The sequence below is a fragment of the Heterodontus francisci genome, chromosome 16 (assembly GCF_036365525.1).
Source record: "Heterodontus francisci isolate sHetFra1 chromosome 16, sHetFra1.hap1, whole genome shotgun sequence".
In the NCBI taxonomy this organism is placed as follows: Eukaryota; Metazoa; Chordata; class Chondrichthyes; order Heterodontiformes; family Heterodontidae; genus Heterodontus; species Heterodontus francisci.
The window spans coordinates 95,601,071-95,626,962 of record NC_090386.1 but is presented as its reverse complement, the minus strand read 5'-3'; the positions used below and the strand labels follow the sequence as shown (position 1 = coordinate 95,626,962).

The window sequence follows — 25,892 nt, the reverse complement described above, 5'->3', positions numbered from 1 at the left end:
TTTTTTTGTTTGTAATGAGAAGCCTAGGTGCAGCAGCGTCACGGCAGAATCAAATGAAGAGAGACGGAGAGATATAGCAGCAAATGGCCATTAGGTGACGACAGTCATGCTTTGGAGAGATACAGCACTGAAACAGGCCCTTCGGCGATAGGTGATAGGGAATATGGGATTACTGTAGGGTTAGTATAAATGGTTGGTTGTTGGTCGGCACAGACTCGGTGGGACGAAGGGCCTGTTTCAGTGCTGTATCTCTAAATAAATAAAAAAAAACTCTGTGCCAACCTACAACCACCCATTTATACCAATCCTACATTAATCCCATATTCCCTACCACATTCCCACCATTCCCCTACCACCAACCTACACTAGGGGCAATTTACAATGGCCAATTTACCTATCAACCTGCAAGTCTTTGGCTGTGGGAGGAAACCGCAGCACCCGACAGAAGCCCACGCGGTCACAGGGAGAACTTGCAAACTCCACACAGACAGTACCCAGAACCGAACCCAGGTCGCTGGAGCTGTGAGGCTGCGGTGCTAACCACTGTGCTGCCCTTGTAAGATTCTGTAGATTGCAGGAGGAAGAGAGAGGAGACTGAGGGGGAAGGAGTTCCTCAGTGATATACACAACAGTAGCTTAAGCAAAGGATTCTGGTATAATTCTCCAACACAAATATAGCATTAGATTCTGCTAGGGTTGATTCATGGAGGTCTCATCACATGAGCTGTCTCCTATTGCACACCCCCAGTGCCCGACACGTCCATCCTCATGGTGACCAGCCTTCCAATAGCCAATAGGAAGGACAATAGCCTCTTCATTACCTAATTGGGTGATTCTTGACACTCAGTCAAAACAGCCCTTTTCTTCCCCCGTGTCCCAATATTTTTGTGACAAATAAGCAGAAGTGCTGCTGAAGGTTTTTACCCCTGGGTTTGCTTGTAGCAGTGTCCAGGAGATTAATCTTAAATTGCTGGAGATCCAGGGAAATCCTGGAAGGTTGGCAACCCTAGATTCCTCATCAAGTTAGCTCTGTGAAGGGGTCTTAGTGAAGGAGTTTCATGAGATACTTAGTTTAATTGTTGATTCCAGGGTGTTAGCTGATTAGCCCTGGTTTGAAGGTGTTGGATTATCCTTAGAATTCAGCAATGATTCACCGGGCCCAGGTGAGTTTTTGGAGGGCTGTGATCCCTCTTCTTTCCTCTTTGTGATAATTATCATTTCTGATTGTAATGCTGACCCTGTGCTTAGGTTTGTTATTGACTCTCTGCTCTTGTTATAGGGGAAGATTGGTCCCAGGGGCCTGCCCGGAGTTTCAGGACACAAGGGCGAGCTGGTAAGTGTCTCACTCTGGCAAATTACCCGAATGCTCAGTGATTGAATTTGTTTCTCTTACACATTCACCAGGCACTAGGATCTGCTTCAAGGTTCCATGTTTCAAATACGTTAAACACAAACTGATTTTCCATTCTGAACTCGCAGAGGTGGATTTAATCTCCAGGTATAGCTGGGGAAGCGGGGAGGGGCTGGGAAATGTGATGCCTGGTGGGCTGAGGGGACTGCCAGAGAGGAGCCAGGTGGGGGTGAAGGGTAACCTGGGTTGAGCCTGAGGACAGATGCTATAGGACCCCCATTAACAGAATGGGTTAAAATCCCCTCTTCGGATGCTATTAGTCTCCCTTTGCTTGATAAATGAATATATTTTGAGTATCAGTACCAGCAGAAAATGCTGGTAATACAAAACAGGTCAGTCAGCATCTGGTGAGAGAAAAGACTTGGACAGACCATTCCTGAAATGTTGCAAACACAATAAGTAAGGAAATGTTTGCATGGGCAATAGGGGAATGAGTGGAAGATTTGACCCGGGAGCCAGTGTAAGACAGCAAATGCAAGTGTGATGGGAGAATGGAATTTGGTGTGGGATAGGATGCCGAGGCAGAGATTAAAAACTATTACGTGGTATTTACAGCACAGAACCAGGCCATTCGGCCCAGCAGGTTTATACTCCATATGAGCCACCTCCCACCCCTCTTCATCTCTCACTATTGACATAACCTCCTTTTCCTTTCTCTTTCATGCGTTTATCCAGCTTCCCCTGTACATTTTTTTTTATTCGTTCGTGGGACGTGGGCATCGCTGGCTAAGCCAGCATTTATTACCCATGCCTAATTGCCCTTGAGAAGGTGGTGGTGAGCTGCCTTCTTGAACTGCTGCCGTCCTTAGGGTGTAGGTACACCCACAGTGCGGATACGAAGGGAGTTGTAGGATTTTAACCCAGTAACAGTGAAGGAACAGCGATTTAGTTCCAAGTCAGGATGGTGTGTGGCTTGGAGGGTAACGTGCAGGTGGTGGTGTTCCCAATTATGTGCTGCCCTTGTCATTCTAGGTGGTAGAGGTCATGGGTTTGGAAGGTGTTTGGAAGGAGCCTTGGTGAGTTGCTGCAGTGCATCTTGTAGATGGTACACACTGCTGCCACTGTGCGTCGATGGTGAAGGGAGTGAATGTTGAAGGTGGTGGATGGGATGCCAGTCAAGCGGGCTGCTTTGTCCTGGATGGTGTCGAGCTTCTTGAGTGTTGTTGGAGCTGCACCCATCCAGGCAAGTGGAGAGTATTCCATCACACTCCTGACTTATGCCTTGTAGATGGCGGACAGGCTTTGGGGAGTCAGGATGTGAATTACTCGCCGCAGAATTTCTAGCCTTTGACCTGCTCTTGTAGCCACAGTATTCATGTGGCTGTTCCAGTTCAGTTTCTGGTTAATGGTAACCCGCAGGATGTTGATAGTGGGGGATTCAGCGATGGTAATGCCATTGAACATTAAGGGATGATGGTTAGATTCTGTCTTATTTGAGATGGTCATTGCCTGGCACTTGTGTGGTGCGAAATGTAACTTGCCACTTATCAGCCCAAGCCTGGACGTTGTCCAGGTCATGTTGCATCTGGACACAGGCTACTTCATTATCTGAGGAGTCACGAATGGTGCTGAACATTGTGCAATCATCAGCGAACATCCCCCCTTCTGATTTTATGTTTGAAGGAAGGTCCTTGCTGAAGCAGCTGAAGGTGGTTGGGCCTAGGACAGTACCCTGAGGAACTCCTGCAGTGATCTCCTGGGACTGAGATGATTGCTTTCCAACAACCACAACCATCTTCCTTTGGGCTAGGTATGACTCCAACCAGCGGAGAGTCTTCCCTCCAATTCCCATTGACCTCAGTTTTGCTAGGGCTCCTTGATGCCATACTCAGTCAAATGCTGCCTTGATGTCAAGGGCAGTCACTCTCACACTCTCTTGAGTTCAGCTCTTTTGTCCATGTTTGGACCAAGGCTGTAATGAGGTCAGGAGCTGAGTGACCCTGGCGGAACCCAAGCTGAGTGTCAGTGAGCAGGTTATTGCTGAGCAAGTGTCTTGATAGCACTGTTGATGACACCTTCCATCACTTTACTGATAATTGAGAGAAGAGAATAGGGAACCTAAATTGTAGTGCCAGTGTACAGGATGTTGAGAGTAGTGAGGTCAGGGAGATGGTTACAAGGACGCAAGAGGGCACTGGCAAGCAAGAACCTGGTTTAAAGTGTGTCTACTTCAACGCCAGGAGCATCCGGAATAAGGTGGGTGAGCTTGCAGCATGGGTTGGTACCTGGGATCTCGATGTAGTGGCCATTTCGGAGACATGGGTAGAGCAGGGGCAGGAATGGATGTTGCAGATTCCGGGATTTAGATGTTTCAGTAAGAACAGAGAAGATGGTAAAAGAGGGGGGGGTGTGGCATTGTTAATCAAGGAGAGTATTACAGCGACAGAAAGGACGTTTGAGGACTCGTCTACTGAGGTAGTATGGGCCGAGGTTAGAAACAGGAGAGGTGAGGTTACCCTGTTGGGAGTCTTTTATAGACCTCCGAATAGTTCCAGAGATGTAGAGGAAAGGATAGCGAAGATGATTCTCGACAGGGGCGAGAGTAACAGGGTAGTTGTTATGGGGGACTTTAACTTTCCAAATATCGACTGGAAATACTATAGTTCGAGTACTTTAGATGGGTCAGTTTTTGTCCAGTGTGTGCAGGAGGGTTTTCTGACACAGTATGTAGACAGGCCAACCAGGGGCGATGCCACATTGGATTTGGTACTGGGAAATGAACCCGGCCAGGTGTTAGATTTAGATGTAGGTGAGCACTTTGGTGATAGTGATCACAATTCGCTTAGGTTTACCTTAGCGATGGGCAGGGACAGGTATATACCGCAGGGCAAGAATTATAGCTGGGGGAAAGGAAATTATGATGCGATTAGGCAAGATTTAGGATGCGTAGGATGGGGAAGGAAACTGCAGGGGATGGGAACAATCGAAATGTGGAGCTTATTCAAGGAGCAGCTACTGTGTGTCCTTGATAAGTATGTACCTGTGAGGCAGGGAGGAAGTTGTCGAGCGAGGGAGCCGTGGTTTACTAAAGAAGTTGAAGCGCTTGTCAAGAGGAAGAAGAAGGCTTATGTTAGGATGAGACGTGAAGGCTCAGTTAGGGCGCTTGAGAGCTACAAGCTAGCCAGGAAGGATCTAAAGGGAGAGCTAAGAAGAGCAAGGAGAGGACACGAGAAGTCATTGGTGGATAGGATCAGGGAAAACCCTAAGGCTTTCAATAGGTATATCTGGAATAAAAGAATGACTAGAGTTAGATTAGGGCCAATCAAGGATAGTAGTGGGAAGTTGTGTGTGGAATCAGAGGAGATAGGGGAAGTGTTAAATGAATATTTTGCGTCAGTATTTACAGTAGAGAAAGAAAATGTTGTTGAGAATACTGAGATTCAGGCTACTAGGCTAGATGGGATTGAGGTTCACAAGGAGGAGGTGTTATCAATTTTGGAAAGTGTGAAAATAGATAAGTCCCCTGGGCCAGATGGGATTTATCCTAGGATTCTCTGGGAAGCTAGGGAGGAGATTGCAGAGCCTTTGTCCTTGATCTTTATGTCGTCATTGTCGACAGGAATAGTGCCGGAAGACTGGAGGATAGCAAATGTTGTCCCCTTGTTCAAGAAGGGGAGTAGAGACAGCCCTGGTAATTATAGACCTGTGAGCCTTACTTCGGTTGTGGGTAAAATGTTGGAAAAGGTTATAAGAGACAGGATTTATAATCATCTTGAAAAGAATAAGTTCATTAGAGATAGTCAGCACGGTTTTGTGACAGGTAGGTCGTGCCTCACAAACCTTATTGAGTTTTTCGAGAAGGTGACCAAACAGGTGGATGAGGGTAAAGCAGTGGATGTGGTGTATTTGGATTTCAGTAAGGTGTTTGATAAGGTTCCCCACGGTAGGCTATTGCAGAAAATACGGAAGTATGGGGTTGAAGGTGATTTAGAGCTTTGGATCAGAAATTGGCTAGCTGAAAGAAGACAGAGGGTGGTGGTTGATGGCAAATGTTCATCCTGGAGTTTAGTTACTAGTGGTGTACCGCAAGGATCTGTTTTGGGGCCACTGCTGTTTGTCATTTTTATAAATGACCTGGAAGAGGGTGTAGAAGGGTGGGTTAGTAAATTTGCGGATGACACTAAGGTCGGTGGAGTTGTGGATAGTGCCGAAGGATGTTGTAGGGTACAGAGGGACATAGATAGGCTGCAGAGCTGGGCTGAGAGATGGCAAATGGAGTTTAATGCGGAAAAGTGTGAGGTGATTCACTTTGGAAGGAGTAACAGGAATGCAGAGTACTGGGCTAATGGGAAGATTCTTGGTAGTGTAGATGAACAGAGAGATCTTGGTGTCCAGGTGCATAAATCCCTGAAGGTTGCTACCCAGGTTAATAGGGCTGTTAAGAAGGCATATGGTGTGTTAGCTTTTATTAGTAGGGGAATCGAGTTTCGGAGCCACGAGGTCATGCTGTAGCTGTACAAAACTCTGGTGAGACCGCACCTGGAGTATTGCGTGCAGTTCTGGTCACCGCATTATAGGAAGGATGTGGAAGCTATGGAGAGGGTGCAGAGGAGATTTACTAGGATGTTGCCTGGTATGGAGGGAAGGTCTTACGAGGAAAGGCTGAGGGACTTGAGGTTGTTTTCGTTGGAGAGAAGGAGGAGGAGAGGTGACTTAATAGAGACATATAAGATAATCAGAGGGTTAGATAGGGTGGATAGTGAGCGTCTTTTTCCTCGGATGGTGATGGCAAACACGAGGGGACATAGCTTCAAGTTGAGGGGTGATAGATATAGGACAGATGTGAGAGGTAGTTTCTTTACTCAGAGAGTAGTAAGGGCGTGGAACGCCCTGCCTGCAGCAGTAGTAGATTCGCCAACTTTAAGGGCATTTAAGTGGTCATTGGATAGACATATGGATGAAAATGGAATAGTGTAGGTCAGATGGTTTCACAGGTCGGCGCAACATCGAGGGCCGAAGGGCCTGTACTGCGCTGTAATGTTCTAATTCTAATTCTAATTCTAGACCGATAGGATTTGTCCTGCTTTTTGTGTGCAGGACGTACTTGGGCAATTTTCCACATTGCAGGGTAGATGCCAGTGTTGTAGCTGTACCAGAACAGCTTGGCTAGGGGCGCAGCTAGTTCTGGAGCACAGGTCTTCAGTACTATTGCTGGAATGTTGTCAGGGCCCTTAGCTTTTGCAGTATCCAGTGTCTTCAGCTGTTTCTTGATATCATGCGGAGTTAATCGATTTGGCTGAAGTCTGGCATCTGTGATGCTGGGGACTTCGGGAGGAGGCTGAGATGGATCATCAACTTGGCACTTCTGGCTGAAGGTAGATGCAAATGCTTCAGCCTTATCTTTCGCACTGATGTGCTGGGCCCCCAATCATTGAGGATGGGGATATTTGTGCAGCCACCTCCTCCAGTTAGTTGTTTAATTGTCCACCACCATTGACAACTGGATGTGGCAGGACTGCAGAGCTTAGATCTGATCTGTTGGTTATGGGATCACTTAGCTCTGTCTATCACATGCTGTTTTTGCAGTTTGGCATGCAAGTAGTCCTGTGTTGTAGCTTCACCAGGCTGACACCTCATTTTGAGGTATGCCTGGTGCTGCTCCTGAAGTGCCCTCCTGCACTCTTCATTGAACTAGGGTTGGTCTCCTGGCTTGATGGTAATGGTAGACTGGGAGATATGCCGGGCCATGAGGTTACAGATTGTGGTTGAATACAATTCTGCTGCTGCTGATGGCCCACAGCGCCTCATGGATGCCCAGTTTTGCATTGCTAATCAGTTTGAAATCTATCCTATTTAGCACGGTAGTAGTGCCACACAACACAGGTACCCTCAATGTGAAGACGGGACTTGATCTCCACAAGGACTGTGCGGTGGCCACTCCTACCAATACTGTCTTGGACCAAAGCATCTGCGACAGGTAGATTGGTGAGGACGAGGTCAAGTAGGTTTTTCCATCTTGTTGGTTCCCTCACCACCTGCTGCAGACCCAGTCTAGCAGCTATGTCCTTGGTCAGTAGTGGTGCTACTGAGCCACTGTTGGTGATGGACATTGAAGTCCCCCACCCAGAGTACATTCGGTGCCCTTGCCACCCTTAGTGCTTCCTCCAAGTGCTGTTCAACATAGAGGAGTACTGACTCATCAGCTAAGGGAGGGCGGTAGGTGGTAATCAGCATGAGGTGTCCTTGCACATGTTTGACCTGATGCCATGAGACTTCATGGGGTCCAGACTTAATGTTGAAGACTCCCAGGGCAACTCCCTTCCGACTGTATACCACAGTGCCGCCACCTCTTGTGGGTCTGTCCTGCCGGTGGGACAGGACATACCCGGTGATGGTGATGGCAGTGTCTGGGACATTGTCTGTAAGGTGTGATTCCGTGAGTATGACTATATCAGGCTGTTGTTGACTCATCTGTGGGACAGCTCTCCCAACTTTGGCACAAGCCAAAGTAAGTAAGTTAGTAACGGGGACTTTGCAGGGTTTGCCGTTTCCAGTGCCTAATTCGATGCCAGGTGGTCCTTCCGGTTTCATTCCTTTTCTTACCCTTTTCGAGTGGGTTAAAACAACTGAGTGGCTTGTGAGGCTGGAATCACATGTAGATAAGGATGGCAGATTTCCTTTCTGAAAGGGCATTAGGGAACCAGATGGATTTTTACAACAATCAACAATGTTTTCATTGTCACCATTAGACTAGCTTTTAATTCTAGATTTATTCATTGAATTCAAATTTCACCATCTGCCGTGGTGGGATTCAAACCCATGTCCCCAGAGCATTAGCCTGGGCTCTGGGTTACTAGTCCAGTGACAATACCACTACGCCACCACCTCCCCACTGTTCATCACAACCACTTCCTGTGATAGTGAGTTCCACATTCTCAGCACGCTCTGGGTAAAGAAGTTTCTCCTGAATTCCTGGCTAGATTTGTCAGTATCTTATATTTATGGCCCCTAGTTGTGGACTCACTCACAAGTGGAAAAATCAAAGATTTGGATGAACCAATCCAAGGATTTAAACAGTGACCCTTGGTTATGGTCTAGCATTGAGGTAGAATATAATTGTTTGCTTTAATGCATTGAAAGTGACAAAGAAAAATATATTACAGCACATGAAAAAACAACCTGTGTGTTAATTTCAGGAAGTACTGGTCAATTACAAGCTCCCGGCTCCCTATTGCTACAGAATCTCACTCCACTTGTTACGATTATAAATTAAAACTCACATTTAAATATGGTCACTATTTTAATTCACCTCTGATTACAAGTGAATTGGTGGGATAATGTGGTTCCCCTTTCTCAGTGATTGGACAGTCTGAACTTAATGTTACATGTACCACCATGTACTCTTTCAATGTCAACAAAAGGCCACACGGTGGTGTATGTAACGTTAGCCCCCCGCCAGGGTATTCAGTCATTGAGGCCTTCCTTTGCATTCCTTAATTTGAGTCTCTAAGGCCTCACTTATTGAAAATCAGATGTAATCTTCTTGAGTCGAGTGGTGCTGGAAGTTTCAAGAATTTTCTGAAATGTTTCAGGGAATTCCAGGCCGTGATGGGCGAGACGGAAATCCAGGAATCAACGGTGAAAAGGTGATTAGACACTTTTCAGTCTTCAAAAATTAAAATCCTCACTGTTAAATGAAAATTAGACGCAACAACGTAATTCAAAATGCAACAAGAAGGTTGGAGGGAGTTTGTTGAGTTGTGTTTCTTTTCCTCAGTGATGGTGAAATATGTTTCTTTTATTTCAGGGTGACCCTGGGCGTCATGGGGTCCCTGGAGAGAAGGGTCCAGTTGGGCAGCCGGTGAGTGCTGTGCTAATGATGGCAAAGTTTTTTTTTATCCATTCACGGAATATGGGCATTGCTGGCAATACCATTATTTATTGCTCAACCCTAATTGTTCTTGAGAAGGTGGTGGTGAGCTGCCTTCTTGAACCGCTGCAGTCCATGTGGGGTAGGTACACCCACAGTGCTGTCAGGGAGGGAGTTCCAGGATTTTGACCCAGCGACAGTGAAGGAACGGGGATGTATTTCGAGTGTGTGGCTTGGAGGGGAACTTGCAGGTGGTGGTGTTCCTATGTGTCTGCTGCCCTTGCTCTTCTAGGTGGTGGAGGTTGCAGGTTTGGAAGGTGCTGTCAAAGGAGCCTTGGCGAGTTGCTGTCGTGCATCTTGTAGAAGGTACACCATGCACAAAGTGGAACAGAACGAGCAGTTAGAGAACACTGTTAACAGAGCCAAGAATTAGCGAGGGATTAGAGGACATGATTGACAGAAATAAGGATGATCGCCCAGTTACAGCACATGGTTAACAGAGGTTTAAAATTAACCCGCTTGTCACATCACCCTAAAACATACTCATTTTCGTCTGTAATTTCCCCCCTCCTCTCCTTTCCCTGGAGCACGGACTCTTTGCTGGGTCCAGTCCCACGGCTAAGTATCCGGTACCACACCTTCCTTTGTGGGGCTGGACACTTAACTATTTTCTTTTCTTTTTCTTTTGGGCCTCCTTATCTCGAGAGACAATGGATACGCGCCTGGAGGTGGTCAGTGGTTTGTGAAGCAGCGCCTGGAGTGGCTATAAAGGCCAATTCTGGAGTTTAACATGGAGGAAATCACAGGAGAGCCCAATCCTGTCATCAATCAGCCCCACATAGAGACAGACTTCCCAACAGGAATGGCGATGAGGAACAGGAACTGTGCCTGGTTCTTCCTCCTGTAACCCACGACATACTGAAAGTGCTGGAAATACTCAGCAGGTCTGGCAGCATCTGTGGAGAGAGAAACAGAGTTAACGTTTCAGGTCTGTGACCTGGCTCAGATCAGCTGAATCACTAGAGACTGGGAATCATGTCCTTCTGAAGTAGATCCCTGTCTCTCTCTGGAGAGATGTGACAGATTACTGTATAAGGAAGAGTTCTGTAATATACTGAGCACATCCACTAATTAATTAGCTAGATTCCAAAAAGTTCTTCAAAGATCCCGCTGCTCATTATTGATGCAGAAGGTTTGATATGTGACTGGAAAGTCAATCATTTGAATATATTTAAGTTGAGTAAATTTAACATAGGCAGATGATCTTTGTGACCTCATGTGATCTGAGTAATTTTGTTGCTTTTCTCTACATTTGGTGTACAGCTAATTGAAGGGAGAGGGGGTAATATTCACTGCCACAATCTAATCTAAAATTGAGAACTGCTGCTTCATCGCCCCAACTGGGAGCTCATGCCCCCAACCCGGAATTCTTTCCCAACCGGAAATTCCTACCCTAACTGGAAGTTCCTGCATCACCTGAATTCCAGTCTCCAAACAGGAATTTCAGCCTAATCTGGATCTCCTGCCCCTGCTGGGACAGTTGCTGCCACCTATTTCATTCCCATCTGCCAATGGCAGCTGGGGTACCCAGTGGATTACCCTCTCTTTTATCCACCCCACTTCCCAAGGCTGGCATTTGGAAAGTTGTCCGGGAGAGTTTTTGTTGCACTTCTGGCCCTTATAATGTCTCTTTGCCACCTCTTCTGGTGTCACGACAGTGTTGGGGTTGGGGTGGGTCCAGTGGGGTGCAGCAGAGGACGGAACTCTGCTGTGAAGAGAACCCCCTCCCACCACTCCCACCCTGGCCCCCATTCCCAGATCTCAGTCAGAAATCACACTGTCAACACATTGCTGATTATCTCCAGAGTTCCTGCCAATTTTTATTTAAACATTAGCCAATCAAAAAGTCTCACAAAGTATATACAGGACAGAAAGAGTCCATTCGGTCCAACTGGTCCATTCTGGTGTTTATGCTCTACACAAGCCTCCTACCACCCCTCGTCATCTAAAACCCTTTCAACATATTCGTCTGCACTGAAATCATTTGCTTATCTACTGCCAGAGTAGAACCTGAGACTAAACACCTTATCAACAGGTTTTAGATCAAGAACTGATCACCAACACTCCAAGACTGCTAGGAGTTGATCCATTAACGACAGTTAGAAATTGATCAGGTAGCGAATTGGACAAGGATTAATGCTTCAATAAAGAGAGTTAGTCATCTGTCGATGATAAGAAAGTGATTGTGATAGTAAAACGCAGGGCGTTTGTCACCTTAAGGCATTTCTAAGAGTTGAATATGTGTGCCTCAGCAAAATCAAACAAGTCCGTAGTTTGCAAAAAAGTCGCATGGGGGCTGAAACAGACTCCTCACTAATAGGATCATGTTAACTAGTGAAATTAGCTGAGTTTTTAATATTGAGCAGCATAAATGTGAAGGTGGGAGAGTACGAAACCTGAAATGGCCATTCATGCCATTGCAACTGTTCCCTCCACGGTCTTCTGTACAAAGTACCAGACACTGCTTCACCTGCTCCTTACTCAAATGACCCGGGCAAGGCACCAACCACAGAGGAACCTTGAAGACAAATTCGGAGACCTTTAAACTCAACCCTTAAAGGTAATTCAGTGAACTTGTGAAAGTTCTTAAGGATCTTTTGTTGTTTATTTGGAACCACTCGTTCAATTGACTGTTGCCAGGATCCAGTGCACTATGAGTTACATGTGCTGAGGAGTTGGTCTGACTTTGCAAACACCTCAACCTTTGGGAAATGTCCCCTCCTGGAAGGATGTAGCAGTCCAATCCCAAATACAAACTCGGAGACCTTTAAACTCTTTGAGTGGGACTGTTGAGTTAGGAGAGTATTGTGCGCCAGTCCTAAGAAAAATGCATCAATAGTCTTGGATTAAAATATGTAACTATAAGGTTGGTAACACCAGTAGAATTGGGCAAAATGTAATCAAGCAAAGCAAATCGGGATGTCCAACTTAATGATGAAGTATCTGATAACAGTGAACACAAGGTCAGGACTGTTTGATTTTTACAACCTCTGTATTCTTTTTTTTGAACTTGTTGGTACAGATTGTTGTCAGAATGTCATCAACTGCTGCTGAATATATTTAATTTAATGAATTGCTTTCCCCCCCATATTCTATTTTAGGGATTAGCTGGAAAGCCAGGACCTACAGGAGCCAATGGTGAACAGGTAAGCATCTCATAGAGTGTGATCACACGTCCCATGCAGCACCACAGCAGTCCCACAGGGGCTGAAACAGACCCCTCACTAATAGGATAATGTTATCCAATGAAATTAGCTGAGATTTTAGTATTGAGCAGCATAAATGTGAAGGTGAGAAGGTATGAAGCCAGAAATGGCCAATCATGCCGTACCATGCAGTACCACAGCTGGCCTTCCAGTACAGCACTGTCACCTGTCCCATGGAGCAATCACATATCCCATGCAGTGCAGGCAAAAAAATCATGTAATTCACACTATGCAATGTGCCAGTCACTAAGTAATATGCTTAAAATCAAGGGCTGGATTTTATGGGCCCCCCCAACCCCCCCCCCCAAAGCTGGGATCAGAAATGGGGTTTGGGGGGGGTGGTGGTGCGGCTACGAAGTATCGCGACAGGTGGCGGGAGGTGGCGGTGGGGCGTAGGGCCCTTCGCCTCCCCATCACCCAGCGATCTTCCCAGTGGTGGGATAGGTCGATGGTGGAGTTCCTGCCCAGGGCCAATTGAGGCCCTTAAGAGGCCTCTTCCCACTGCTGCTGGAAGCTTACCAGTGATGGGGTACCTCCGCTGCGCGGGGAGGGTGCTTTGTAAAATGAGCTGCCCTCCCTGTGGGCTTGGGGAGGGGGGACCCTCCTCTGTGGGCAAATTGTGGCCCATGGAGGACCCCCACGGAACCAATTCACTGATTTACCCCCCACCCCCACCCCCACCCCTGCTCCCCCTGGACCACAAGACCACCCCCCAGCCCATCCTCACCAGGGCCTTCCAGACTGGCAACCCCACCTCACCTACGTCTGTTCCAAGGTTCCAGCGCTGGGCCTGGATCCCAGGCCTCTGCAGTACTGGCAGTGGCCACTGCTGGCACTGCTGATACAGCTGAGCTGCCAGCTCTCTGATTGGCTGGCAGCTCTTGGAGGCGGGATCCCTGTCCCTTTAAAGTCTTTAAAGGGACGGGGATCCTGCCTCCCAAAACTTTGACACAAAAAGACCAGAGGATCACTCTGGGGTGGCCAAGAAAATGCAGAGGCGGTGTTCCCCTCCCCTGCCTTTTCAGCCTAGCACTGGGAGCCCCGCCTCCAGTGCAAAATCCAGCCCAAAATGTGGGCTAAATTTTCAACTTGTCATCTGGGCATTAAACTGGGACAGTGGATTGATCGCATATGATAGAAATCATCCAATTTTCATTTTTCAAATGAATTTTATTCCTCTAGATATAAAGATCAGCATTACATCATTCTTTCTGATTATTTTCTGTACATGTTCATGACATTGTAATGATTTATGTGCCTGGATCCCCAACTCTCTTTGGACCGCCACTGTTTCTAACTTTTCTCCATTTAGAAAGTATCCTGTTCTATCCTTTTTGGGTGAAAGAGGATGACTTCACATTTGCTCCATTGAAATCCATTTGCCACAGTTTTGCCCATTCACTTAACCTATCAATATCTCTTTGTAATTTTCTGCCTCTGTCTACACTGTTTACAGTGCCGCCTGTCTTTGTCATTGGCTAATTTGGTTTTGTGACTTTCTATCCCATCATCTAAGTCATTAATAAGTACAGTGAATAGTTGAGTCCCCAACACAGATCCTTGCAAGACACCACTGGTCACATCCTGCCAATTAGAGTACCTGCCCATTATCCCTGCTCTCAGCCTCCTATCCTCAGCCAACCTCTTAACCAGGTCAATAATTTGCCTTCAATTCCATGAGCTTTAACTTTAGCTACAGTCTCTTCTGAGGGACTTTATGAAATGCCTTCTGGAAGTCCCTATAAACAACATCTATAGACATTCCCCTGTCCACTATAGTCACCTCTTCAAAACATTCAATCAGATTTATCAGGCATGACCTACCTTTACAAATCCATGCTGGTACTCTCTCATCAGCTGAAAGTTGAGAGTCACCCTATCCTTAATTATAGACTCTAGTAATTTCCCAACAACAGATGTTAGCTTAACTAGTCTATAATTCTCTGGTTCCCCTCTGTCACCTTTGTTAAATAGCAGAGTGACATGCGCAATGTTTCAATCTAAAGGAATGGTTCCTGAATTGAGAGAACTATGGAAGATTATGATTACAGCATCTGCAATGTTTCCACCTACTTTTAAAACCCTGGGATGGAAACCATCTGGTCCTGGGGATTTGTCACTCTTTAATACCATTAATTTCTCCATTCTCGTATCCTGTTTACATTAATTTTGTTGAGTCTCTGTCCCTGATTCAATCATAGTTTCCCTGGGATTTCCAGCATGGTGACCTCTTCCTCCACTGTAAATACTGAAGCAAAGTAATTATTCAGCATGTCTGCCATTCCCTTATTTTCATTGACAGTATTACCATTATTACTTTCAAGGAGCCCACGTTGCTTCTGACCACCTTTTTCCTAATGTTATTGTAAATATTTTCATGTTGATTTTGATATTCGTTGCAAGTTTCTTTACATATTCCCTATTTGTAGCTTTTACTATCTGCTTTATGACCCTTTGCTGTACTTTGTATCTTTCCCATTCGCCAGGATCTGTTGACTTTTTGCATTTTTGTATGCGTTTTCTTTTAGTTTTATGTTCTCTCTTACCTCTTTACCCCTCCATGGCTGTTTTTTTTTTTGGCAGGTAGAATTTTGCCCCTTAAGGGTATAAACTGGTTCAGTATCATATTAAAAATGTTTTTGAATACCTTCCACTGATCTTTTGTCATTTTACCTATTAGCAGACTTGCCCAGTTTTCTGTGGACAGGCTCTGTCTCATTGCATTGAAGGCAGCCTTACCTAAATCTAGAATCTTAGTAGCTGTTTCACGTTTCTCCCTTTCAAACATTACCTTGAACTCAATCATATTATGTTTGCTATTAGATAATTGTTCACACACTGTTAGGCCGTTAACTAAATCTGGCTCATTGCGCATCATTAAATCTAATATGGTCTGCCCCCTTGTTGGGTCTAGAATATGTTGTTGCAGAAAACTATTCCAGACACACTTGAGAAATTGACCACTTTTTCTGACATGTGGTAGTCTGCTTGTCCCAATCTATATGCAAGTTAAAATACCCCTTTAAAACCACTCTGCCTTTTCTACATGCTTGTCTAATCTCTGCAGTTATACAATCTGCCACTTCACAGCTGCTACCAGGGCATCTATACACAATCCCCATGACAGTCTTAAATCCTCTTCTATTTCTTAATTCTACACATAAAGTCCCACCATCTGCTTACCTCTCATTGCGTTCTCTTTTATCATTGAAGTGATTTCATCCTTAATCACTAAGGCTACTCCTCACCTTCTACCATTTTCCCTGTAGATCTTATAACCTGGTATATTTAGTTCCCAGTCCTGACTGTCTCGCAGCCTTGTCCCGTTCATGGCTACCATGTCATACCCTCCAAGTTGAATTAGTGCCTGCAATTCGTTCAATTTGTTTCTTACAGTCTTTGTGTTTGTACAAAAAATGCTTATTTGGACCACACAACTCCTTCAGCACTAATGTTTTACTCACATACTTCTTATTTTTCTCTCCAGGTGTAATAACTTTACATCTTTTAGTTTCCCTTTACTTGTATTGCCTAAAGCACAGTTTCTGACTGTTACTCTACATTTTTCCCTTTTGTTTGTTTTTGAACTATTACTTCTAATTCCTTTTCAACCTGAACCACCCCCCCCCCACCCCCTCATCCCCATCCCCACCGCCATTTACTTGTTTGAAGTTCTTGTGACTTCCCTATTTATTCTTTCCACTAGGACCCTGGTCCCATTCCAGTTCAGGTGACCCCTGTGTCAATAGTATGGTTCCTTCCTGTCCCAATATTGGTGCCAGTTTCCCTTGAAATGGATCCCCTCTTTCCCACACCATACCTTCAGCCACATATTCACCTCCCTAATCTGCTTATCCCTATGTCAATTTTCACATGACTCGGATAACAATCCAGAGATAAAAACCCTTGCAGTCTTGTTCTTTAATTTAGTTCCTAGTTCCTATAATCCAGAAAGCCAGATGGTGAATGATAGAACTGGAGCCAATCTTTCACACTCTTATAAGCATTTATTTACAGAGATGCACATTACAACCATGCACCTCCTAACCCTACAACCACAGTTTTAGTCTGTTCCTATTAATTGGGGCACAAGCAAATCCCCAGCTAATACCCACCACCTGCATATAATTAAACACAATTAATATACAGTTAGCAGATTCCCTTCTTTCTCTTTACATAAAAATTAGAGTTTATATGTACAATCAAAATTTCAGAGCAAATTAAATCAACGACCTCTATATTTTATACAAAGCATTACATTCTGAGACTCACCTCCTCTAGGGACCCTAAGAATTGCTTTGTTTTACGAAAAGAAATGTATGCATAAACGACAGTTCATGACTTGTATCCACCCATTTAATTTTAGAGATTTCCTTTCTCTACAGCATGTGTTTCAAACTAGCAAGGTCAATCCATAACTTTTTCTCACTCACATTTTTCGTAGCGTGTACATTATTCCACAAAGAATGATTATTTCCATAAAAATCAATGGGTATACTATCTTCAGTATACCCATTGTACACTTAAAAATATTTGACAAATAGAACCCCATGTCCATTGCCTCTGCAAGAGCCAATGTTTCCGCAGCTAAAGTACTTTTAACAACCTTTTTTATTTTCTTAGCTTCCCAAGCTAAAGGACAACATTTCCTATTTTTGCCCTTCAGAAATGTTATGAAACCAGCTGCATTTAAATATACATAAAGAGGATGGGTGCATAGCTAAACATTATTAGTTTCATGTTCTTTGGGTCACCTAAGGATGGGAACTTAAGTACGCATTTATCCAGATTTAATTTTTTAATGCTTTATTTGCTCTTAAAATGTTTTCTACTTTACTGTGTTTCATCATAGTACTTAACTCCACGCATCAAAACTAGCATCTGGTTTAGTCTGAGTGCACAAGCAGTTCAACTGACCAGTGATGCTTTGTAATTGTTTTAGATATAGTATCATCTTTCTGTGATGACCTAGCATGATTAACCAGGATGGAAGTAACACTCTCTAAATAGGACTGTTGATTTAAAGTTATTCCCGATCTACTCTGCTTAATATCTAAACCAGTGTATTTAAAAGCTCCATAAGCTTGACTCCCAATTTTAAATTCTACTCTAATCTTAATAACAGATTTTGCAAATTCTGCAGTACCATCCTATAAGAAATCATCAACATGCACCATGAAGATGTCTGAAAGTTCCCCTCTTATGATACCGATAAAACACTGAGGGATCTGCCTTTAATTGAATACAAACTATTTCTAGCAAAACATTTCTCACCAAAATATACCACACCCTGGAAGCATCATTCAGGCTGTAGATGCATTTGTTTAGTTTCCATAGTTTCCTTCAGCATCTGCTACCTCTTTGGGCAGTTTCAGGAAAACTTCCATCTGAAAAGTATCACCCTGCAGAAATGCGACTTTTATGTCAATTAATCAACTCTCCCATGAATATGTGGCCAAAAGAGCTAAAAAGATGAAGATTACTTTTCCAGTTGTAGGAGAATCCAGACTAACATCTGTATCACCCAGTCGCTCTTCAAAGCCCCTAGCAACTAGCCTCGCTTTAGACTTATAAATCCCATCTGCAAGGACTATTTCAGTACAAATCCACCTGTGTGACAAGGCTGGTTGTCCCTTATCTGGTACCTCCGAATAAACTCCAAACTCTCTCCAACTATCTAATTCCTTTTGCTTTGCCTCTCTTATTAGTTTATCCTCAAGTTTATTGGCAGTCAGCAAAACTTCACGATCATGAGGACTTCTGCTTCTAATTCTGTTATTCTGTGGTCTTTATATCATTGTGTAATCTGTTCAAGATACAGCCTGTACTTGCAATTTTATGTCTGTCAGGACTCTGAGATCTCCCTCTCGCACCATCGGAGGGTCTTTCTCTAGTACGTGATCATTTTCTGATGAAAGAGTTACTTCTGGACTCACTATCAGTACTTGCCCTGAGCTTCCTTACTCTCCACATTTTAATCCCTTTCTGCCAGTCCATGGCTCTGGCTTCTTGGCCATCAGCCTGAACATTCAACCAATATTTAAACTTGCCAGTAGATTTTCCTGCATGTCCCATAATTGTTGCAGTCCTTCATTTGTTTGACTACTCAGGAATGTATGGGCTGAACTTTCTCGATGATGGTGAAGTCCCATCACTGGGGCCGATATCGGGAACTGGCCCCACTCCGGTGGGTGGCAGGACCCTGGGGCAGCATATTGCTGACGTCAGCCAATTAAGAGGCCACAGCTGGGGCTTCTGTCCAATTGAGATGGCAGCCCACACCCCCCAAAAGCTGCCAGCCTTATCAGAGGTCCGGCAGCTCAGCAGTGTCGCTACCAGTGGTGGTCAGTGCTGAGGCTGCATTACCAGGGAGAGGGTGACTCAATGGCTGGGCACCCACCAAGAGAGGTGAGTTAGGTTAGGGGAAGCCAGGACCAGGCAGGCAGGCCCTCAGCAATCGGGGTGGAGGTGGTTTTGTGGTGCAGCGGCAGTGGCGTTGCAGTAGGGTTGATCATTGCTGCCAGGGAGCCCCTCCATGGACTGTGGAGTGCCCATCAAGGAGGACACCCACCCCTGGAAGGCGCTGGGTGGTTACCTGGATTTACCTGGTGGTCCCTCCAGGTGGAGGTGGGCTCACCCCACCCGGCAAAATGCCTGCGGGGGTGGGAAGTGGCCTTAAGATTCCACCACTGACAAAATGCCATGGTGGTGCAAGGACATCAGGCTCCCCTCCTGACGCCTTCCCTTGCTACATTGCCAGTCCTCCCACCTCCTAGCCCAACACCAATGGGCCAGGGAAATTCAGTCCTATGTCACCCATGAACACTGGGTAATTGGTTTTGTATGTGATAGCTCTGTCCTGTGTAGCATGAGCACTCTCATTACCACTATCCAGCCCTTGATCTATCAGATTCTGTTCCTCGGGATCTTCATCACAAAACACATGAGCATTTGAGGAACAAGGTGCCTTCTATCAGCTGCTCAGAGTCTGAGATTTTGTAATTAATCCCAATTAATCATGACCAATGTACCCTAACAGTTTAATTGCCACATTTGATTAGTACTGTCTTACCATCATGACCTATTGCCTTACCCGAGCCTTTCCATTCCCTATGACTCACTCTTTAATAATACACCAAATCTCCTGAATTAAATTCTGTCCTGAATGGTCTTATACAATGCCTCAGTGTTCTTTGAATTTTCTCCGAGACCTCAGCCTTGATGAAAACCCGTCTCCCTGCTTGAAAAACATTGAAATGTGTAGTAAAAATGCAACGAATTATAGAGCCTTCTCGAGCAGGATATTGCACAGAAGACTGTTTGGAATTTTGCCCATAGACAAATTGATTGGACTATACCCTCTAACCATCTGGAGTGGACTCTTTGCAGGAACCACCTATGCCAGGGTGGTTATCAACTTGCAGTTTGGTTAATCAGCTAAGATTTTATGCAGCATTTTGTTGATCACCGTGTGATTCCTTTCACAGAGCCCATTTCTGAAAGGACTTTCGGTTGCGGTTTATATGACCATAATGTTCATGTTTTCACACACATCTCTGACCTTGCCATTGGCAAGATCTCCTCCATTATCAGTCAGAAAGTTCTGGTGCCCCAAGTCCGGTCCCTATCCGTTTCTCCAGCATTTTATCTATAATAACATTTTTGTCTCTAACTATGTATTATTGTATAAAGACTAAATCTAGTCACCGGGCCTATAAAATATAGAATGAAAGTATTTGTTTTTGTCCCATACCTTTAATTCCGTGGAGACTACCTCATTGACGTCACATGCCAATGGAAGCCTTACAATACTTTTTACAGATTTCACACATCTCACTAATCTCTTCTATCAGCCTCGTATACTATTCATCAACGACATCTGCATCTTATCATAGATCATAGAATAGTTACAATACAGAAGGAGGCCATTCAGCCCTTCATGGACGTGCCAGCTCTCTGCAAGAGCAGCTCAGCTAGTCCCACTCCCCCACCCTTTCCCCATCACCCTGCAAAGCTTTTCTCTTCAGATAATTATCCAATTCCCTTTCGAAAGCACCAGTTGAATCTGCCTCCACCTCACTCTCAGGCAGTGCATTCCAGATCCTAACTTGCTGCATAAAACGTTTTTCCTCATGTTGCTTTTGCTTTTTTTGCCATTCACCTTAAATCAATGTCCTCTGGTTTTTGACCTTTCCGGCAATGGGAACAGTTTCTCTCTATCTACTTTGTCCAGACCCCTCATAATTTTGAACACCTCTATCAAATCTCCTCTCACCCTTCTCTAAGGAGAACAGCCCCAGCTTCTCCAATATGTTCATCTAACTGAAGTTAAGGGTGGTATCAAATTGAAAGAAAAGGCATACAATGCTGTGAGGATTAGTGATAGGCCAGAAGATAGGGAAAATTTTAGAAACCAGCAGAGGCTGTCTTAAAAAAAAAAAGTGAAGAGTACGAGAGTAAACTAGCAAAAAATATAAAAACAGTGAAAGCTTCTACAAATATATAAAAAGGAAGAGAGTAGCTCAAGTAAATGTTGGTCCCTTAGAGGATAAGACTGAGAAATTAATGATGGGAAACAAGGAACTGGGAGAGACTTTGATCAAGTATTTTGTATCTGTCTTCACAGTAGAAGACATTAAAAGCATCCCCAGAATAGTGGAAAATCCAGAGGCAAAAGGGAGGGAGGAACTTAAAATAATCATTATCAATAGAGAAAAAGTACTGGGAAAATTAATAAGACTAAAGGCTGACAAGACCCCTGGACCTGATGGCCTGCATCCTAGGGTCTTAAAAGAAGTGGCTGCAGGGATAGTGAATGCATTGGTTGTAATCTTCCGAAATTCCCTAGAGTCTGGAAAAGTCCCAGCAGATTGGAAAACTGCAAATCTAACACATCTATTCAAGAAAGGGTGGGGAGGGGGGGGGGATGCGGCTGGTGGTGGTGACAACAGAGAGCTGGAAACTATAGGCCAGTTAGCCTAACATCTGTCATTGGGAAAATGCTAGAATCCATTATTGAGGAAGTAATAGCAAGACATTTAGAAAATCATAATGTAATCAGGCAGAGTCAACATGGTTTTATGAAAGGGAAATCGTGCTTGACGAGTTTATTAGAGTTCTTTGAGGATGCAACAAGCAGGGTGGATAAAGGGGGAACAGTAAATGTTGTTGGTGTTGATCTAGCCGTAGCCCCAAAGGACCACAGGCATCTCTCCCCATTAGAGAGAGACTGTTGGTAATTTATCGCTTGAGGGTGACCACTCTGCAAGTGTGGGACAAGACAAGAGGTAGGCCTCCATGAACTACCACAGCTGGTACGGGCATTGAACCCACGCTGTTGGCACCCTTCTGCATCACACTCTAAATGCCTAACCAGTAGATGTAGAGTATTTGGATTTCTAAAAGGCATTCGATAAGGTGCCACATAAAAGGTTATTCTACAAGATGTGTTGGGGTAATATATTAGCGTGGATAGAGGATTGGCGAACTAACAGGAAACAGAGTCGAGATAAATGGGTCATTTTCACATTGGCAAACTGTAACTAGTGGAGTGCCACAGGGATCAGTGCTGGGGCCTCAACTATTTACAATCTATATTAATGACTTGGATGAAGGAACTGAGTGTATTGCAGCCAAATTTGCAGATGATACAAAGCTGGATAGGGAAGAAAGTTGTAAGGAGGACACAAAGTGTCCACACAGAAATATAGATAGATTAAGTGAGTGGGCAAAAATTTGACAGATGGAATATAATGTGGAAAAATATGAAGTTGTCCACATTGGCAGGAAGAACAGAAAAGAAGGACATTATTTACATGGAGGGAGACTGCAGAATGCTGTGGTACAGAGGAATGTAGATGTCCTTGTACATGAATCACAAAAAATTAGTATGCAGGTACAACAAGTAATTGGGAAGGCAAATGGGATGTTGGCCTTTATTGCAATGGGGATGGAGTATAAAAGTAGGGAAGTCTTGCTAGAACTGTACAGGGATTAGTGAGACTGCACCTCGAGTACTGTGTACAGTTTTTGTCTCCTTACTTAAGGAAGAATATACTTGCACTGGGAGCAGTTCAGAGAAGGTTCACGGCTGATTCCTGAGATGAAGGGATTGTCTTATGAGGAAAGGTTGAGCAGGTTGGACCTATATTCATTGGAGTTTAGAAGAATGAGAGGTGATCTTATTGAAACATATAAGATTCTGAGGAGGCTTGACAGGGTAGATGCTGGGAGGATGTTCCCCCCCCTCTCCCCCCGTGGGAGAATCTACAGCGCACAGTTTCAAGTTAAGAGGTCTCCCTTTTAAGACAGAAATGTGGAGGAATTTCTTCTCAGGGTCATTAATCTTTTGAATTCTCTTCCCTAGAGAGAAATGGAGGCTGGGTTATTGAATATATTCAAGGCTGAGTTAGACAGATTTTTAAGGGAGTCCAGGGTTATAGGGGGCAGGCAGAAAAGTGGAGTTAAGGCCACAATGAGATCAGCCATTATTGAATGGTGGAGCAGGCTCAAGGGGCTGAATGGCCTACTCTTGCTCCTATTTCTTATGTTCTTATATTCCGCCTCCTTGGAATCATTCTTATGAATCCTTTCTGCACCCTCTCCAATGCTTTCATATCCTTCCTAAAGTGTGGTGTCCAGAATTTGACACAATACTCCAGGCTGAACTAGTGTTTTATAAAGATTCACTATAGCTTCCTTGCTTTTGTGCTCTATGCCTCTATTTATAAAGCCCAGGATCCCTAATCCCACTTTCTCAACCTGCCATGCTACCTTCAACGATTTGTGCACAGGTACCTGCAGATCCCTCTGTTCCAACACCTCTTTTAGAATTGTACCCTTTATTTTATATTGCCTCTCCTCATTCTTCCTTCCAAAATTTATCACTTCACACTTTTCTGCATTAAATTTCATCTGCCATTTATCTGCCCATTCCACCAGCCTGTGTCCTCTTGAAATTTATCACTATCCTCCTCTCAGTTCACAATAGTTCCAAGTTTTGTGTCAGCAGCAAACTTTGAAATTGTGCCCTGCATACCCAAGTCAAGGTCATTAATATAGATCAAGAAAAGCAATGGTCCTAATGACAATCCCCGGGGAACCCCACTATATACTGTCCTCCAGTCTGAAAACAACCAATCACCACTATTCTCTGTTTCCTGTCACTCGGCCAACTTTGTATCCATGATGCTACTGCCCCCTTTATGCTTTTGGAAAGTCCATTTACACCACATCAACTGCATTACACTCATCAACCCTCGCTGTTACCACATCAAAAAACTCAATCAAATCAGTTACACATGATTTGCTTTTAATAAATCTGTGCTGACTTTCCTTAGTTAGTTCACGTTTGTCCAAGTGACTGTTAGTTTTGTCGCAGATTATCATTTCTAAAAGCTCTCCTGCCACCAAGGTTGCCTGTAGTTGCTGGGATTAACCTTACATTCTTTTTGAACAAGGGTGTAATGTTTGCAATTTTCCAGTCCTCTGGCACCACCCTTGTATCTAAGGAGGATTGGAAGACTATGGCCAGTGCTTCTGCAATTTCCACCCTTACGTCCATCAGTATTCTCAGATGCATCTCATCTGGTCCTGGTGACTTATCAACCTTATGTACCCTTCTTATCAATTTTTAGCCCATCCAGTATCTCAACTACCTCCTCTTTCACTATGACTTTGGCAGCATCTTCTTCCTTGGTAAAGACTGATGCAAAGTACTCATTGAGTACCTCAGCCATGCCCCCTGCCTCCATGCATAAATCCCCTTCTTGGGCCCTAATCAGCTCCACCCCTCCTTTTACTACCCTTTTACTATTTATATGCCAATAGAAGACTTTTGGATTCCCTTTTATGTTAGCTGCCAGTGTCTTCTCATACTCTCTCCTTACTTCTCTTAGTTTTTTTCACTTCCCCTCTGAACTTTCTATATTCAGCCTGGTTCTCAGTTGTACTATTAACCTGGCATCTGTCATTTGCACCCTTTTTCAGCTTCATATTACGCTCGATCTCTTTCCTCATCCAGGGAGCTCTGGCTTGATTTACCCTACGTTTCCCCCTCATGGGAATGTGCCTCAACTGTACCTGAATCATCTCTTCCTTAAAGGCAGCCCATTGTTCTGTTACAGTTTTGCCTCCCAATCTTTGATTCCAGTTTACCTGGCCAGAACCATTCTCACCCCACTGAAATTGGCCCTTCCCCCAATTAATTATTTTTACTCTTGTCCTTTTCCACAGCTAATCTAAAACTTATGATACCATGATCACTGTCCCCTAAAGATTCCTCTACTAACACTTGTCCCACCTCATTCCCCAGAACTAGATTCAGCAATAGCTCTTTCGTTTGGCCAGGAACATGCACCCAAAATTCTCCTGAATGCACTTCATAAACTCTTCCTCCTCTCTGCCCTTTACACACTATTACTATCCCAGACTATACCAGGATAATTGAAGTTCCCCATTATAACTACTCTATAGCTTTTGCATCGCTGTGCAATTGCCTTGCAAATTTGTTCCTCTATATCTTTCCCACTAGTTGGTGGCCTATAGAATACCCTCAGTAGTGCAATGATACCTCTATTATTTCTTAGCTCTAACCAATTAGGTTCTGTCCTTGACCTCTCTAGGAGATCCTCTCTCTCCAGTACTGTAATATTCTTCTTAATCGATACTGTTAGCCCTCCTCCTTTCTTCCTTTCCAATCTTTCCGGAGGACCTCGTATCCAGCAATATTTAATACCCAGTCCTGGCATTTCTTTGAGCCAGGCCTCCATTATTACCATTACAACATCATATTACCTGCAGTGGGTCAAGCTTATTTACAACACTGTGCCTATTCACCTACATGCACTGTAAAGCTAATTTAGATTTTATTGCATTCCCTCTTACTCTGACCCCACCTAATGCCTTACTATTTCGTACTCTAGTGCTATCTGTCTCTCCCAATCCCTTATGCACCTTTATTTTCCCTTCCTAATGTTACACCTTGGTTCTCATCCTCCTGCCAAGTTAGTTTAAACCCTCCCCAATAGCAAACTGCCTCACAAGGACATTGGTCCTCTTGAGGTGTAACCCGTTTACCCTCCCCCAACCCACCCAGAACCATTCCCAATGTCCCAAGAATCTATAGCCCTCCCTCCTTCACCATCTCTCCAGCCACACATTCATCTGCTCTATCCTCCTATTTCTATATTCACTAGTATGTGGCACTGGGAATAATCTGGAGATTTCTACCTTTGAGGTCTTGCTTGCTAGTTTTCTTCCTAGCTCCCTAAAAGCTGCCTGCAAGATCTTATTCCTCTTTCTACCTATATCGTTGGTACTGATATGGACCATGACCGCTGGCTGTTCACCTTCCCCCATCAAAGTGCTCTGCAGCCACTCAATGAGATCCTTGACCCTGGTATCA

General features: G+C 44.4%; 1 protein-coding gene across 1 annotated transcript in view; it reads left to right on the top strand.

Moving 5' to 3' along the window:
- Window positions 1-1,145: 1,145 nt before the first annotated feature.
- Window positions 1,146-25,892, top strand: part of col9a3 (collagen, type IX, alpha 3) — a 98,653-nt gene continuing 73,906 nt past the window's right edge. Inside the window, exons 1-5 of the mRNA XM_068048592.1 lie at window positions 1,146-1,163; window positions 1,280-1,333; window positions 8,944-8,997; window positions 9,159-9,212; window positions 12,383-12,427. Of these exons, the coding sequence (XP_067904693.1) occupies window positions 1,146-1,163; window positions 1,280-1,333; window positions 8,944-8,997; window positions 9,159-9,212; window positions 12,383-12,427 (225 nt within the window). The remainder of the gene's footprint in view (window positions 1,164-1,279; window positions 1,334-8,943; window positions 8,998-9,158; window positions 9,213-12,382; window positions 12,428-25,892) is intronic.